Source organism: Sitophilus oryzae, unplaced genomic scaffold (genome assembly GCF_002938485.1).
Source record: "Sitophilus oryzae breed Bouriz unplaced genomic scaffold, Soryzae_2.0 scaffold_1616_pilon_pilon, whole genome shotgun sequence".
Classification (NCBI taxonomy): domain Eukaryota; kingdom Metazoa; phylum Arthropoda; class Insecta; order Coleoptera; family Curculionidae; genus Sitophilus; species Sitophilus oryzae.
Window position 1 is genome coordinate 266,342 of NW_022146299.1, and position 17,346 is coordinate 283,687.

General features: G+C 32.2%; 3 protein-coding genes across 4 annotated transcripts; 2 read left to right on the plus strand and 1 right to left on the minus strand.

Annotated features, from left to right (window-relative positions):
• Nucleotides 1-532: 532 nt before the first annotated feature.
• Nucleotides 533-1,387, minus strand: LOC115880148. Of its 2 annotated transcripts, XM_030897281.1 has the most exons (3): nt 1,328-1,387; nt 1,034-1,271; nt 533-979 (listed from the first exon to the last, which is right to left on the minus strand). In XM_030897281.1, exons 2-3 carry the CDS (start codon nt 1,122-1,124, stop codon nt 687-689), a joined length of 384 nt encoding a protein of 127 aa, XP_030753141.1. In that variant the 5' UTR covers nt 1,125-1,271; nt 1,328-1,387; the 3' UTR covers nt 533-686. The 2 variants fall into 2 exon arrangements, with proteins under 2 accessions (XP_030753141.1, XP_030753139.1); XM_030897279.1 differs by having other exon boundaries at nt 1,034-1,361.
• A 12,893-nt stretch (nt 1,388-14,280) lies between these two features.
• Nucleotides 14,281-16,306, plus strand: LOC115880143. Its single transcript, XM_030897270.1, has 6 exons — nt 14,281-14,687; nt 14,749-14,997; nt 15,057-15,420; nt 15,616-15,826; nt 15,897-16,036; nt 16,135-16,306. Exons 2-6 carry the CDS (start codon nt 14,973-14,975, stop codon nt 16,304-16,306), a joined length of 912 nt encoding a protein of 303 aa, XP_030753130.1. The 5' UTR covers nt 14,281-14,687; nt 14,749-14,972.
• Nucleotides 16,307-16,471: 165 nt separating this feature from the next.
• Nucleotides 16,472-16,957, plus strand: LOC115880149. Its single transcript, XM_030897282.1, has 2 exons — nt 16,472-16,519; nt 16,574-16,957. The coding sequence occupies exons 1-2, from the start codon at nt 16,492-16,494 to the stop codon at nt 16,921-16,923; spliced, it is 378 nt and encodes a 125-aa protein (XP_030753142.1). The 5' UTR covers nt 16,472-16,491; the 3' UTR covers nt 16,924-16,957.
• Nucleotides 16,958-17,346: the final 389 nt, after the last annotated feature.

Consider the following 17,346-nt stretch of genomic DNA (forward strand, 5'->3'; position numbering starts at 1 on the left):
TTACTTTTTAGAATAGCAATCATTAATTCTTTTTTTATTTTAATGGAGAAGTTTCGGAAGGCTTTTTTAAAAAATATTTTAGGATCTTTTACTTTATAATTGACAATAGTTCCTGTTTTTATACGATTATTAAAACAAGATTCAACATCTTTCCAACACAACATCTGCCTTTTAGATTTAGAGCTATTTCGAAATTTAATGTTATACTTTGACTTGAGGACTTCATAAAAACATTTTAGAATAGATAAATTAGATTTTACTTTATTGTAGCTTTTAATGTTGATTTTTTCACATTTTAAATATTTTCTAGTTAATGAAATTATATTTCTTAAATATTTTATCCATTTCAAAATATCATCTTTTATTTTAATTAACTTACCCACTTGATCTATTCTTTTAACAATCTCTTCACTTAAGTGTCCAAAAGACTGCTGCTGTTGTTGTTCTGAGACATTATTTTGATTGTAGCGTTTTAAATTATAAGTTGATTAAAACTGAACATTACTTACCTAGATTATCATATAAATACTTTTATTCTGTGTCTAAGAGGGGATATTTTCCGATAGGTATATCCTGTTTCTCACGCCCTTGCTCATATTGAAATAAAATGCAATTATAATTTTATATCGGTATATTTAATTCAGTTTTATTATACCGCGCCTTCAAAGAGAGAGAAAATAGTTATTTTAAAAAAATCTTTGCGATTCTTGACTGTTGCCGCCGCTGCCGCCTTCGTAGCTGCCCTCTTCCCCTTCAATAATAATAATAGGGTCTACAAATTGTGCCATTTTCTTATTTTTCTTTATATCTCCTCCATCATGTTTCCGTTTTTTTGAATTTGATGAGTGATGATCCTCACTATTGTTGTTGTTTTTGTTGCCGATAAAAGTCATTTGAGATTCGGAAATTTCTTGGCGGGACGTTGATGCTTGTGGTGGTGGTGTTCGTGATAACGATGACGGTAGCATAGATATAATATCTAGAAAGTGTTATCAAAGATATTTTATAAAATTTCAGTTTTTTTATAACTTACTTTTTTCATTTGCCATTACAGCGTTGGAGGGTTCCCCCTCCTCCTCATCAATTAAATTAAATTTATAGGCGTGCCAGGCTTTCTCTAACATGCTTAATTCAATTTCATTGTCGATTTTCAATCGTGCGTATCTAACTGGCAGATTCCCAAATTTTTTTGCAGTGTTGTATTTTTGGGGGTGTATGTAAGGGCAACGAAAACCATATTTTTTTTAATGGAAATGTCCTTGATACCATAGCTAAATAATGTATATAAAATGTATTATTTATTTAATAATATTTTAAGATAACTTACCTAAATAATTGTTTTGTTACAACGAAAAGCATTTTAGTAGGAAAATTAAGTTTATCTTTACTTTGTATTAGTAAAGTACACGGAATTGTAGTCATATTGCAAAAATAAAAAATAATATAGAATTAGAAAAATACTAGTTGATCACATGCAGTGAAGACAATCTGTAAAATGAATAGTTTTACGTTTATAAGTTGTAGCGTTACATAGTTTAGATCTTTATGCTAATTATATCCCTTTCCCTGATTTTTTTTCCTATTCAAATATATTTCTTTGTTTGAATCTTTGTAAATGTCAGAGTAAAAAAAAACCTTATTGATTTTTATTACACTTATAATGTTATATACATTTTTTTCTTTTTCTATAAAAATTTTTTCTTGTGGTTGGTGTACAATCTATAAAGTCGTAGATTTTATATTCTAAACAAGTCGAAACTTGTTTTCATTAAACGTTGTCTTTTTTTAAAATAAAACTACCTATTTATTTTTAAAATAGTGTCTTTATTACATACAATAAGAAAATAATTAGATATTAAAACAATTATATAAATTAAATACATTTGATAAGGCACAAATACAGGGTGATTTTGTATGATAAAAACAGGAAGGTGACGTTTTCCTTATAGTAGCGCCAGGTCGATTTTCGTCCAGCTCTAGTACCGGTTTTGTGCAATGTTTCCTAATAAAATCGGCCTTTTCCTTTCCTTTAACGTAGACACATTCGGCTTTTTCTGTCAGATTTCTAACGATGGTATGAAACTCATGCAACGATGTAAAACCCTCATTCCACTTTATACAATGGTAATTATTAATTAATCAAATCGCTTGCCGCGCATAATGAGGTGAAAAGTTATCCATGGGAAAGGGACTTTTAAAAATATAATGACATATTTGTTGTTGTCCATTGTAGGCTGCCAATTCTTTAGGCACAAATTTCTCATTTTCAATTTTGAAGCCCTGTACATCTAAGAAAACTTTCATCTCGCTCTCTTTTTCTCCGACAATTACGTCGCGTGCACATACACTCTGAGAGAAAACCGATACTAGAATGAATTTGATTTTCGTTTTTAAAAAGGTGTATAATTGTTTTACGATTTTTGTTAGGGGATTATAGCTGAAAATTTTATCGTGTAAGATGAGACAGTACGCTGATGTATTCTTATCTAGGTCCTTTTTCAAATCAAATTCCACTCTCATGACAACTGGAGCGCCCGCGCCGCAGTATGAACTATGGAATTATCGATAAAGATTTTTTCATTTAGATTGAGCACGTCCATTTTCTTTTTATATGTGTTTCACTTTAAAACCCAGCGCTTTTAAAAAATTCTTGTTAGCACTTGTTAACCGTTGGGTGCCAAGTTTTGAACTGAGTATTTTTTTCTGCCGAGTGACGTTCTTATAAGGAGGGTCCTTTTTTTTCGTCGTCGTCGTAGTCGTCGTCGTTGCCGTCGTTACTGTTTCGAATGTTTCGCTCCTATTTTATTATAAAAAATTGCCATTATATTTTTTAATATGCAATCGTAATGTAACGGTTTCGTTGCGAAAATTGACAAGTTGTCCGTCTTGGTCAATAATTTTTATTGTAATTTTATCAATAACTTTAACTGTCACTGGGAAATATAGAATATTTTGTGGTGACTCGATTATCTTGTATCCAGGACGTACGTTGGGAAAAAACTGATGTATTATGTGTACAGGTTTTCCGTTAAGGTAGGAACCTTCAGCAATACTGCAATCGATACACAAAGAGTTGACTTTTATAATCTCGGCAGGATTGTCTGACATATGATCAAAACCGTCTCCCTTTACAGTTCCATTGTTAAAGCCTAGAATTTTTCCAATTGTCCCATCTTTAAATGTTATATCTGTGGTCGAACGAATGACCGATTTCAAAGTGTTGTTATTGGGAAATACTTTGAATGTAATGGACTTTTCGTTAAATTCCTATTTAAATCTTGAATTTCATAACTGCCCGGTGGTATTGTTATATAATCTTTACCACTACTGCCGTAGAAAATCTTATTATTTGTCTCATCAATATTTGGAATAGCGTTGAATGTTTCAAAATTTGTGAGACCAATAACATACTCTGCATTTGGATCCAGGTATATTGGTGGATGAAAATCGGATTTTAGTGTTGCAGACTGTGCAGATAGTGCAATTGTAAAAGACATTATATTCTTATTGATGTTGTTCACTCTATGAAATATTTGTGACAATAATCTTAAAATACTTGTTACTTATTATTATAAAGAAATTTCAAACAAAGATGGCCACAGTTAAATGAATCAAACGATTGATACCTATCATGATTATAAACAATTTTATTTTGGCTACCATCGCTAAAAAAATATGTTATAAGTTCCATTGGTGGTGGTAAATTTCCGAAACTGTCGAAATAAACTATGTTTTTATTCTGCTTTATGTAGGCGGTCCAATGTGTACCCTCTCCAACAGAACGATCTAAATTAATAATCCCCGACTCATATTGTTTAATTTTTTTTGGTAAATTATCACGCATAAAAATGCCTCGAAAATTTGGTATTTTCAACAATTTCACAAACTTATACAAATCTAAATTGGAGAGAGGTTTGTTGCGTGGTAGCATCTCTAATGGTTTTTTGAATATGGTTTTAAATATAAACCACACCCTTTTTTATACGGACCTAGAAAAAGACCCTTTCCAATTGGTATTGTTTCCATCGCTCTGTTGTGTCTCTGTTGTTCGGCTAACTTATTTTTTGCACTGTTTGCCACATTAATAGCATTAGCTATAGTTGCAGCGGAACTGCCTAGAGCTCCTAGAGCTGACAAACCAGCAAACAATGGAATCAGGGGTAATATTCCACCGGTTTTTTTCGGTACAGGTATAATTCGGGAGCGTGGTTTGTGTACAGCTACGTTGCCCTTTTTAATCGACACTAGGGCATCATTAATTGCATTGTTAATACTTTTATATTTTTTACCGGCTATACCCTTACGACCTCTTCTCACAGCTGCTGCAAAATATATTCCTTTTCCCAATTTCTTGTTGTTGCTGCTGGGTTTTTTTCCAGGTCTCTTTCGAATAATACCCATTCCTAATTTTGACTTTGCCTTCATTATTCCCGCCACTCCAAGAGCAACGGCTTTTTCGCCCAAAGAAGCGTTTGATGACTTAAATCGATCTATTGCCTTGTTCGCTAATATCCTGTCGGCCTGATGTCTCGCCTTCAAATCCGAAGACAAATAATAGGCAATATCGTGCTGCTTACAGGCCTCGTCTAAGGGGTTTTTACCTCTATCACCACGTATAAGTCGTTTATTGAGTTTTGTTCCTGGTCCACAATAATTATAAGTTGGAATGTGTAATTCAATAGGCAATTTATTAATTAATGTGTTCAATATGCCACGTCCTTCTCGTTTGACCGTTCCGTGCGGAATGTTTATCGATAAATTGTGATTTATCATTATATCTCATTATATGTTACTACTACTCTACTGTATATAATAATTTGAAAGGTAACTTAGCACTCAGTGCTTATATAGGCGTTTTTTCGATCACACATCGAATGTGCATCACGTGCAATATGCGAGTTAAAAAACAATCACATATTTTAACAGTCAAAAATTATGATATAATTGAAAATAAATTTCAAAAACATGGACCACTTTTTGGCGGAACTTGTAAAAGAGGATTGATAATTGGTCCGTCAGGTTGTGGAAAAACAAATGTTATGATATCGCTATTAACCGATATTAATGGTTTAAGGTTTGAAAACGTGTATATTTATTCAAAACGCTATATCAAGATAAATATGATTTTTTAAGAAAGGTACTGAAGTCACTTAAAAAAATTGGTTATTTTGAGGGATCGGACAATGAAAGTATCTTATTTCCAAATGACATAAAAAATAACTCAATTGTTATTTTTGACGATATCATATGTGAACATCAAAATATACTTCGAGAATATTTCTCCTTTGGAAGACACAATAACATTGATTGTCGCTATTCTTGTCAAACATACACATCAATACCTAAACAACTTGTAAGAGATAATGCCAATTTACTGATCATATTCAAGCAAGACAGTACAAATTTGAGACACATTTACGATGATCATGTCAACACCGATATGTCGTTCTTACAATTTAAAGAATTATGTGGTTTGTCCTGGAAATATAAATATGATTTTGTAGTTATTGGCAAAGACTGCCCAATAAATAATGGTCGATACAGACAGGGTTTTGACAGTTTTATCTATTTTTAACATATATATGTAAGTAACTGATATAAAATATTGTTAGTATGTATCGCTGAGTCTTTTAATAAACAACAATAATATTATGAATGAGAAAACGGCTAAGGAACTAGTTAAGGCTAGAAAAGCAGTAAAACGCAAATATAGGCAATTAAAGTCAGAAAGCGTGAAATCGGAGAGTCGTCGATATGAAGAATTCAAACCTATAACGGAACCACTTCGAGAATTAATCAAGAACATTAAATCGGAAGCTAGTGCTACAGGTATAAAGAAAGAGAAGGGGGAGGAAGATGAGGAGAAAGGAGCTGGAAAAAATAATGACTACGATCAATCATTTTTAATATCTAAAAATCGGCCACGAGACACAAATATTTATAGAAAGTACCTTCCCCCTCAACAGCAGATATCTAATCTTTCTGGTTATGATTACGATGAAGATGTATTTTTTACAAATTATAATAATCCTCCCACGCAGAGCGATCCTCATGATGAAACTTTTCAAGAACCTTCCCTTGCTGACATACAGCAAAATATTCTCGAACTTACAAAAAGTGAAAGCTATGAACAATATCTTGCATCTTTTCATCCGCTAGTTAGAAGTTTCGTAGATATGTCCATAAAGAGCGAACGAGAACTGGATCATACTCACGGATTAGTGCATGACATTGACACAGAGAAATGGAAAATTGGTAACAGTTTAGTGGATTTCGTTGGCCCCGATATCAAGGTAAACAATATTAGGTATGAGGGAACGCCGGGTCTCTATGAATTGCTATTTTTTAAAGAACCACTTGAGTACAAAGTCAAGATCTGGAAAATTATATGGACATATTAAATCGGACAAACGCCTATAGGAGAAATCATGATGCAAACAATCAGATACAAGGAACTAGCGATTCAAAGTATCTGACAATAATAAAACCGTATCTAGTAAAAAAGGGAATTATCAAAGAACGAACAGCCAGTGAACCCACTATGACATCTACATACTACTACATCTACTACATCTATATTTAATAAACCTTTGCCACCGTCCCTTCAAAGACCAAAAACCAGACAACAAAGTAGTGTTAGAAAAAAAGTAGGAGCGGGACGATTGAAAAAGAACATACCATATATGTTAAACTTCTCAAAGAAAAAAACTGATTACGTCTATTACGATGATATTAATGAATTCAGGACATAATAACGAAATAAATTTCAATTCTTGAGGAGTTGCGGGAGGCTAATATTATTGAATAAATACTTTTACTCACGTTTTTTATTCTTTAGTATGTGGCAAACTTTACAACGATGACTATCGACAAGTTTGGATCACACATTTTAAATAAAAATTTACCAACCAGCAAAGCTCAATCACAACGACATCAAACAGAAGAGAACATTCAGTTTGTTAGTTTAAACAATATCAAATTATATTACAATTTAATTTTACCTTTTGTTGGTGTTTATAACAAGCTAGAAGAATTGGTTGAATCAGGACAAGATAAAAGGAAAAAATATATCTTTCCCTTAAATGATTCACGCATCATAAAAACTGACTTCCTACAAAATTTTTATTTAAAAATTAATGATAGGAGGGTGAATCTTCTGGATAATGTCATTTTAAAAAAAGGAGACTCTGTTAGTTTTCATCAGAATCCAACGAGTGGTGGTACAATAAAAGAATTTTATGGTGAATTAATAATGCAATGTCCGATAATTATTGTCAAGGAGGAGACAAACACTTAATCGATTATTTATTATGAACGGTATAATTAAAGAACAAGTCGTAAACGAATTACATAAACCTGCTAGGAAGAAATATAAAAGGCGTCGCGTAGTAGTGAAAGCGTTGAATGATTTATGGCAGGCTGACCTTGTAGAAATGATACCGTATGCTAAATTGAACAGAGGCTATCGATATATCCTGGTAGTAATAAATGTTTTTTCTAAGTATGTTTGGGTGCAGCCGGTCAAATCGAAAAGTGGACGAGATGTTACTACAGCTATGAAAAATATTATTGAAGAAGCCGCACCGAATATACCGAAAAATCTACAAACCGATATGGGAAAGGAATTTTTCAATAAGGATTTTAGAGAACTGATGACACAACACAAAATAAATCATTATAATACTTATTCCAATCTTAAGGCTAGTATTGTAGAGCGAGTTAATAGAACTTTAAAAAATATAATGTGGAAATTATTTAGTTTAAAAGGAAATTATAAATGGACCGTTATACTTAAAGATGTAGCTTTAAAGTATAATAATACAAAACATAGTACAACCGGTATGAAACCTATAGATGTTAATAAAAAACATGAACAGAACTTATTAAATACCGTATATTCTCACATAAAAATGGTGGATATTAATAGTTCGAAATTCAAAGTTGGAGATTTTGTTAGAATCAGTAAACAGAGGGAATTATTTACAAAGGGTTATACGCCTAATTGGTCCAATGAAATATTCCAAATTAAAAAAGTGAAATTAACAAATCCCATAACATACATTATTGAAGACGAAAATAAAAACATTATTCAAGGTGGATTCTATAGAGAAGAATTGCAAAAAGTACAACATCCTGATGTGTATTTAGTGGAAAAAATCTTGCGAAGGAAGGGAAACAAAGTCTACATAAAATGGTTAGGACTAGACAAAAATCACAACTCATGGATTAACAAATCAGAAATTGTATAAATACGTGAAACCAATTATATGTTTCTTGAGTCTTACACCCAGAAACATTGAAGCTGAAGCGCGCTCGCAGAAAGTGTTTACGTGTTTTTTATCAGTGTGTGTGCGCGCGCGTACTTAAAAAATGTCATGGATTAACAAATCAGAAATTGTATAAATACGTGAAGTCAATCATATTTTTCTTCAGTTTTACACCAGAAACATTAGAGAAGCGCTCCTAAGTGTTTACGTTTTTTTTTATATCAGTGTGTGTGCTCGCGAGTACGTAAAAAATGTCAGGCTTAAATTCAGATATCAACAGATTCTTATTGGACACAAAATCTTCGGAGAACTGTACAGCTGACGATTTCAAAAACTTTCCCATTGAATTTTTCCGTTATCATATCAACAGTTTGACATTGTTAAATATTTGGGCAAAATTACCAAATCATTACAAGGAGGATTTCAACTTGCAAACCAAATTACCCTGTTTTATTCATTATAATCGATCAAATTGGCAAACACATTTTGATGGTCCCCCCCTATCGCAATCACAATGCAGCCTATGTATAAATGCTATTCTATAAGTTTTTCAGAGTTAGTTCTGACTAGCCATGCTTCCTCTAAACCCAACTTTTATAATTTTTTGTACAGTGGTGCAAAATATTTTCTATGTACAAAAACCACCTGAGGTGTCAGATGTCTATGCTCAACTTGAAACAGAAAAATTTTCAACGAATGGTTCATGGATAAAATTAAAATATAGTGTAACACATAACAATAGAATACCCGTTTTCCAAACGTCTCACCAATTTTCAAATGAACAATACTATCACTACAAGTTAAAAGTGCGATTCTACAATGATACATGGTTTGAAGCAATCGAATGGAGACCAATTACTATTCGTCGCAATATTCATACACCAATTTCTGTGAAGATCAACTGTACTACCACCACCGCCACCACCAATGCATTGCAACTTTTCAACGATTCAACAATACAAACATTTAATTTACGCCATTGTTTTGATTATACTAATACCTTAATTTTATTCAAAGCAATAGTATCTTTTATTTGTTTTACTAAAATATTATATTTTGTTTGTAAAAATAGGTGTAAGAACTATTTTGATGTATAACTTGTTTCAGTATAGAATATTTTCATAATATATGTTTGTTTTTTAGTGTACATTTATATTATGTATTGAAAATAAAATTAATGTTCTAACGATTTATTGCTTTTTTCATTTCTGTACTAATAAAATAACTTTAATAATATAAAATACTTTTTTGAACATGTGGTATTCAATAAAAGAATCATAGATAAAATAATATTACTAAGATCAACTTTTTGTACGTTAGCTTTTTCATTCGCATAAATACTCGTAAAATGCTATAAATAATAGTAAATAATATATACAACTATTTAGAATGGTACTCTCGGCTAAAGGAAAAAACAGGTTAGGACAAGTTTAAGCTTGTTTATTTGTTTGTTTCTCACGCACTTGAAATATGGAATCTAAAGAATTAATTATAAGGCTGGTGACACAATGTGCGTTTTTGCAGTGCCGATGGACCGCATACGTTCTTATTGCTACCGGGCACCTGCCATATACAATAACAGAGAGCCGGTTCTGCAATAGTGTATCGTCTCTCTCATTTAAATGCATGTGTTGTCGGGCGACAATAAAAACGGATACGTTGAAACGGCAAAAACGCACAGTGAGGACCCAGCCTAACAAAGCCAATTACTTATGCAAATAAATAAACTTAACGGTCCTTTTTTAATTATCATATGAGACGCAGAAATTAAATGAACTGTGACTTTTAACGGCTGGGCTGGGCGGGCGCCTTGCATAAGATTATATTCGATATACAGGGTGAGCAAATAATATTGTTATAATAATATGTTTACTTTTTTATTATTATTTATGTATATTTTTTGGTGGAATTGGTTAGGCTGCATTGCGCAGGCCCATTGTTTAGACTTTTTTGGCACAGGCCCCCCCAAAAAAGAAAAAAATACCCCGGGGCAAAAAAAAACAAAAATATTAAAAAAATAGAAAAAATATAAATTTGGCAACACTGGCCAAACCAAACCAATCCGAATCTGGATAGGTCAGGAAATGGCCACCATCTTTAACATCTTGGAAATGGCCGCCAACTTTAACACCCTTTTGAAGCCATAAGGTGTCATAGCAGCACCATTGTATTACTACTTCCGTGTTTAAAGGCATTTGATACCCTAGTATAAGAAAAGCTTAACAAGCCAATTCATGAAGATATTTTTAGCTATACTGTTGCCCACAATAATCTCATACGGAATATATTCCTTTATATCTCTCGAGTCCCTTTTATAAGTACTTTCAAGATAAAATATAAATTATAAAAATTCCCATTGATGGCCACAACAACAACGAATTCTACAGCAAATTAAAATAAAATCAAAGTGATCATCCATGTATTAAATAAGTATCGGTGCCTTTTTGTGTAAAATCATACAGTTTAGAAAAGTTTTTAATCTTGCAAAAACATCGAATAAATTATAACCTTCCTCTTTATTATTTTGACGCTACAGGAAATATTGTAAGTAATCCAACTGATAAAAGAGGCTATATTTATACTGCAGTGATTAACCGACAAAGAGAATTGTTCCTATATATTAGATGATTCGTAGAAAGTCATTTTTAAAATTTTCCATGATATAAAACTATTTGCTATTATCTGACTTTCATCTTTCCAAATCTACATGCAATTACTAAAGCTGGCAATGGGATATCTTTAACTGAATATCTGCAAATAGGTTTTAGGATTTGCATTAATAAAAGTGACCTTTCGAATAAGGACTTTATTACATACACCTATATAGTGCCCATATGATAAAAATGCTGTCAAAAGATTTAAAAAATATATTAACAATTTTGGGATAGAAATGATACTAAAGGATATTTTTGCCCAAGGCAAGAAAATTAAAAATATCAATTCTTTTACAACATGGTTTACAAACTTGGCGATTATTTTAATTTCAAAATTTAAAGACGATCAGTGTTTAAAAAGCATTTGACACCCTAGTATAAAAAAGCTTAACAAGCCAATTGATGAAGATATTTTTAGCTATATTAGTATATAGTCCGCGTATGATGAAAAGGAAACAACAAATTATCATTGATCTTTATTCTTAAGTAACTTGACAATTTATTTTTTGGTAAAATATACGTAGGTATATTTTATGGCATGCTAAGACGACTTGTGAACTTCTCAAACATTTGTTATTGGCGTACGGGAGTAGTATAGCTAGCGGGATACTGGATCAATTTTTGCTCGATGGCATGTTTTCCATCAGCATCGATCCGTGAGCCGAAGAAGTATTGACCTTGATTAATTTGAAGGTCATTTCAAAAGAGATAATGTTTGTGTGGGTAGTTCTTGTAAATTTACCGGAGGCTGTTGAAAAGGGCCTTAATAATGAAATGTTTTTAAACTTTATTTTATTCTCTAGTTCAATATTTTGTTGATATATTTTTTTAAATAACTAAATGCCATATAATTTGATAATATAATATTTTAGGAGATGGATCAAAGCTATATTGATACATAATCATGATTATTGTAAACCAAGTACCTCAAAAGAAAATAATCAACTGAACATCACTAACACACAAATTCCCAAGACACCACTGAAACAGAAATTTACGAAAACAGCGAGGCTTAATGAGGCATTAAAAGCCAATGAAAAATGTTTAACAATGTATGAAATGCACCTAGAAGCGTATAGGTTGTACAAGGAAAAAAAGCTACAAATTCAACTTGACATGGCTAAATCAAAAGAGTCGTATTACAAAAGAAAAATAACTGCAATAGAAAAAATTGCAAATGCAGTAAACGATATCACTGAAAGTCTTGCTGCATTTAATGCATGAAGATATGATTGATTTTTTATTTATAGAATTCATTAACTTTATTATTTTTTTCTCTTTTATATAGTTTAAGTAAGTTTGTTATTTTTTTTATTTGAGAGGTTTATTTTTTTTTGACTTTATAGAATTTTAAATTTATTTTTCTTTCTTTTTTGTATAGTTTAAGGTTTGATAGTTTTAGTAAGTTTGATATTATTTTTTTTATTTTAGAGATTTAATTTTGTTTTTTTAATATTTTAATTTATAGAATTTTAACTTTATTTTTTTGTGTAGTATATTGTGTTGAGAAGTTTGTTTTTTATTGATTCCTTTTGTTTTGAATTAAAAATTATAAAAGCATATAAATTATATTAAAATAAACTACAGTGTTTTAATCTATATTTATTCTATTTAATACAATATTAAATAAAAATGTTATTTATAATATATAGAAGAATATCCAATTAAAAAAAAATATTTCTAGAGTCATGGCGATATATTTGTTGTAAAATATACAACACATCTCTAGGGTATTCGACACCGAGAATGTCAGCGTGTAAACCAGGCACGAAAACATCTTTTTGGGACAGAAAATCGTCTCCTACTTTTGATTCCACCGACAGCAGCTGTATTAAAACAGCACACTCTTAGAGCAGCATATCAAATCTGGGGAAGAGCTGATATGTTGGAAAGTCCACCAGAGCCAAGTAAATGGGGGTGGAAAAATACTGAAAATTGATTGAAGCCTATCTGGTCCAAATAAACTGGCAAGGTTGTAGGGAGCTAGAGAAATGCGGGTGTTCAAGCGATTGTAATACCATGCCGGATCTAATGCCGGAAAAACGAGCTTCCCTGCACTCTCAACTGCAACAAGTGCAAAGGAAACTGTAGCAACAAAAGGTATGGATTCTCTAAATTTGTTAAAAAAATTCATGTTAATTTTTTTCTTACAGCAATCAATATGATTTCAATAGCGACGACGACGAATCTGCATAATTTTATTTTGTATTTTGTTAATAAAAGCCACATTTTTTACTCCAGAAATTTTTCTTATTATTTTCATAGAAGTTTATTTTTTTGGCATCACCATTGAAATCGGTGCTTGAATGAGGTGCCCGGTGGCGTAGAGGTACAGGCTCTTGTCTACCAATCTCAAGGTAGTGGGTTCGAATCCCACACCCAGCATTGCATCAGCCGACTATTTTTATTAAAATAAAAATAGTTTGGGTACCTAGGTCGACTGAGCCTTAAATGAGTACTTGGGATTCACAATCCTGAGGTAATAATAGGCGGTTGTAGCGTCGCGCTAGCCACATTACCTTCCTTGTATACCGAACGGCTCTAGTATGGCAAGCTGTACCTTGCTACTCCCAAGGCGTCAAACGCTATATACGGGAGCTATTATTATTATACCATTGAAATTAGTGACTTCAAATTATACTTAACACGCCAGACAAAATGTTTAAAAAATGCTCTCTGGGCCAAGTTATAATTTTGTCATATACTGGTTTACGATCAAACAAATATAAAAATATCTGTAATTTTATTTTTATGATTTATTTTTGAGTTCTTATTCATTTTTTTTCTGGCGGCCGCCGCACAATGGTTCCGATATGGCAAAAAGTGACGCATATCGGTTAAAATTCATATCTGATAAATCTCACTTTTAATAACATATTTCAAATACGCACCCGATAAACCATTTATCACTATCTCGTCTATGTTTTTTGTTGATTATTTTTTGATGGCGAGCATTTTTAAGATTTTTATCATTTGTACACTTTGTAAATCCAACGGAGGTCAGCATTAAGATAAATTTTGGTGTTTTATTAAATCAACAATAATACGTGTGAAAAGTAATACAACCATGGAGGAAGGCCATTCAGGTAAGTATTTTTTTAATAATCTGTATTTGTCTTTTGAGTTCAAATATCTTAAAAGCACCACCGAACACCACGCTAGTTTTTATTTTTAAAGTCTTTGTAGAACCCCTCCTACTTTTTAGTTCAATATTTAGACCCGCCATGACCCGCCGAAATAGAATTTTTACCTAATATTGTTTTCGTTTAAAAAAAAATACGAACTGGCGACTCCCAATTTACACTAAACTAAATTTTTTGATGCCAGATAGAAAAAAAACCATTTTGTGATTTCTTCTGGCGTCTATTCATCAATTGAAAAACACCTGACATTTTAGGTAACATCAGTCGTATGAATTTATGTAAACGTTTTCTTAAGAATGGATTCAATGGAAAATCGGAAGCTGAAATTTTGGAAGAAATTACCCTATATCTAACAAATTATTGTGATATTTAGAACACGGAGCAAGAATCCGCTAAGAAAATACTCAAATCATTCATTCAAAAATGGACCAAAAGATGGAGAGATTCATCTTATTCTTGGCAAAAATTTAGTTTGAAAAATGCTGATTGGTTAGAAAAAAATGTATTCAGTGACGTAGCTATAGCCGAAAATTCGCAATGCACTGGGGAATCGGAACCCGGTCCATCAAAAAGAAAATGTTTTTCCGATTTATCCAAATCTCAAAAAGACAGAACTACGAAAGGTGATTTTTTTATTTCAATTTTGTGCAATGTATTTACCATATATTAATTACTTCATTATAGACGTCAGAGATAATTATACTTCAGACATCCTTGCTTACGCAACCGTTTCTGTTCTTAAAAAGGAACATAAACATGATGTTGCTAAAGCAGTTTCAGCCGCTATTTCTTCTCCGGATGAAGTGTTGGCTGCTTTGAAACAAAATATTCCCAAAAAATTTACGCCTAATGAAGCCATCGCTTTATTTATAATCAACAGCAAGCAAACAAAGGCACAGTACCAAAACATGCGGTCAGCTACACTTTGGAAAGGTAATTTCATTAATTCGCAATTTGTATAAATATTTTTTTTTCATTATGTTTTTCATCAGGTACGGATCTGTACCCTTCATACCAGGAGATACTTAAATATAAAAAGTTGAGCTATCCTGTTTTAAATCCTGATGATTTTACTGAAACTGAAGCCAAAGTGACTCTTCAGAATTTAGTTGATACCACAGTAGAACGAATTTTAATTAATATTGCTGATCTGAATAGTACATGTGATATTATTGCCACACATAAATGGGGTATGGATGGAAGCAGTGGTCATTCGGAATTTAAGCAACGATTTATGGATCCAAAAAATTCCGATTCTACTGTATTTTGTACTAACTTGGTGCCTATTTCATTAACATATAGAGATGATTCTCAGAAAGATGTTATTTGGAGAAATGAAAATCCAAATTCTTCAAGGTATGATTAAAAATACTGAAGAAAAAGGGTATGAAGATTGGAAACCTGAAATTTATGAGCCTTTTTTCCTACCAACTACATCAATATGTTACTACATATCAAATTTTATCTAAATTTCGTCGAGTTATTAGACTTAGACTAGAATTTGGAGGAGCCTAATCTATATTTTTGATAAATTACATTTTCAAATTTTAGCTTATGTCGACCAATGAGAATGGCTTTCTGCAAGGAAGACTGTAATACAATTCTAACAGAGTATTCTAGAGTGATGAAGGAAATTGTGGAAATACAGGACAGTAAAATAAAAATTAATAATAGCGTAGAAGTCATTGTAAGACATAGATTCTACTGTACAATGGTAGATGGAAAAATAATAAATGCGGTGTGCAAAAATGCTGCAACTTCGGTAAATGAGTTTTTGTTAAATATAATATTTTAAACGTTCTGCATAATGTTTAAACCTATTGTACTTTTAGAGATGCCCTGTTTGTCTAGCTGGACCAAAAACTTTGAATAATTTGCCGAGCCAAACCAATGCAGATGTTTTGAAATTTGGAATATCCCCTTTGCATGCAAAAATTAACTCCATGGAATTTTTACTGAGATGTTCATACAAGTATGTATATTAGATGAGAGAATTAAACATTGTTAGTTAGATGAGAAGTTGCTGTCATGTCAGCAAGCATTATCCATCTATATTTAATTTATTTTTAGACTGGCCTCTACGAAGGAAGAACAAGAAACTAAAAAGAAAATAATACAAAAGCAGTTTAAAGAGAAAACTGGTTTAAACATAGGTAAACCAAAACCAGGGTTTGGTATTTCCCATGACGGAAATACAGCTAGGAGATTTTTTCAGAACTCGAAAGTTACATCTGAATTATAGGGATAGAGTTACCTATTATTGAAAGGTTCTCGAATGTCCTAGCTGCGATATCATGCAACAGAATTATTTCACCTGAGTCTTATGAAAATTATGCACGTAAAACTGCTGAACTTTTTCACAAAACCTACCCTCAATTCACGTTTTCACCAACAGTTTATAAAATTCTTTACCATGGACATGAGTACATGAAACAATTTCCTTTCATTCCAGTAGGTAATATTTCTTATAAAACTTTAATACCAAACAATAATTATTTTTTTAATTTAGGAGCATTGAGTGAAGAACCACAAGAAGCCCGCAACAAAGATTTTAAAAGATATCGTACAGACTTCACAAGAAAGATTTCTCGGAAAGACACTTTAGAAGATATTTTTAACAGATTTATGTTAACATCTGATCCACTATTTTTTTTCTTATTCAAGAAATTTCAGTTGTCATCAAAGACAACAAAAAAGGATGAAAATGTACACCTACCTCTAGATTTTCTCAATAAGGAAACTTCTGTTAACAATGCCATGATGGGTGTGGGGTACGATATGAGTTCTGACGAGGACAATTCTACAAGTAATGATGAAGATGACGAAATTACTAATGAGTTTGAAGATGGCGTTTTTTAACTAGTGATTCATATTGTTGCGGACCGGTGTGGACTCGACCTAACCTAACTATAAGGCCCGCCCTCGGATGGCCTTAACATCGCATTAAAGAATAGACACCGTAATGATTCATTCGAAGATTCGAGAAAAAACGAGTCCCACTGGAATGGAGTAGTACATACGAGAACATTCAAAACCTTCTCTATGCACCTAACGATCTATGGACTATTCTAGAAATATTTAGCTGTAGGTATAAATGCCGGCGGCTGTGGCCTAGAGAGGACAGTTATAAATAGACGAGTGGAGCTGACGCGTGGATGTAGAGCAGTCGTCCTGGTCTTGCGGATGTTAAGGACTTCACAATTGACGTTTTTTAATACCTTGAAACCTTAACTTTGTGCTCCACAAAATCAATTACAAAATGTCTCCCTTAACCAAAAAATT

Coding starts and splice junctions, on each gene's coding strand:
- LOC115880149 (XM_030897282.1), top strand. CDS start 16,492: ATGAAACAATTTCCTTTCATTCCAGTAG. Junction 16,520..16,573: donor ATTTCCTTTCATTCCAGTAG/GTAATATTTCTT, acceptor TTTTTAATTTAG/GAGCATTGAGTGAAGAACCA.
- LOC115880148 (XM_030897281.1), bottom strand. CDS start 1,124: ATGTTAGAGAAAGCCTGGCACGCCTATAAATTTAATTTAATTGATGAG. Junction 980..1,033: donor TGTAATGGCAAATGAAAAAA/GTAAGTTATAAA, acceptor AACACTTTCTAG/ATATTATATCTATGCTACCG.
- LOC115880143 (XM_030897270.1), top strand. CDS start 14,973: ATGCGGTCAGCTACACTTTGGAAAG. Junction 15,827..15,896: donor GCAAAAATGCTGCAACTTCG/GTAAATGAGTTT, acceptor TTGTACTTTTAG/AGATGCCCTGTTTGTCTAGC. Junction 16,037..16,134: donor TTACTGAGATGTTCATACAA/GTATGTATATTA, acceptor ATTTATTTTTAG/ACTGGCCTCTACGAAGGAAG.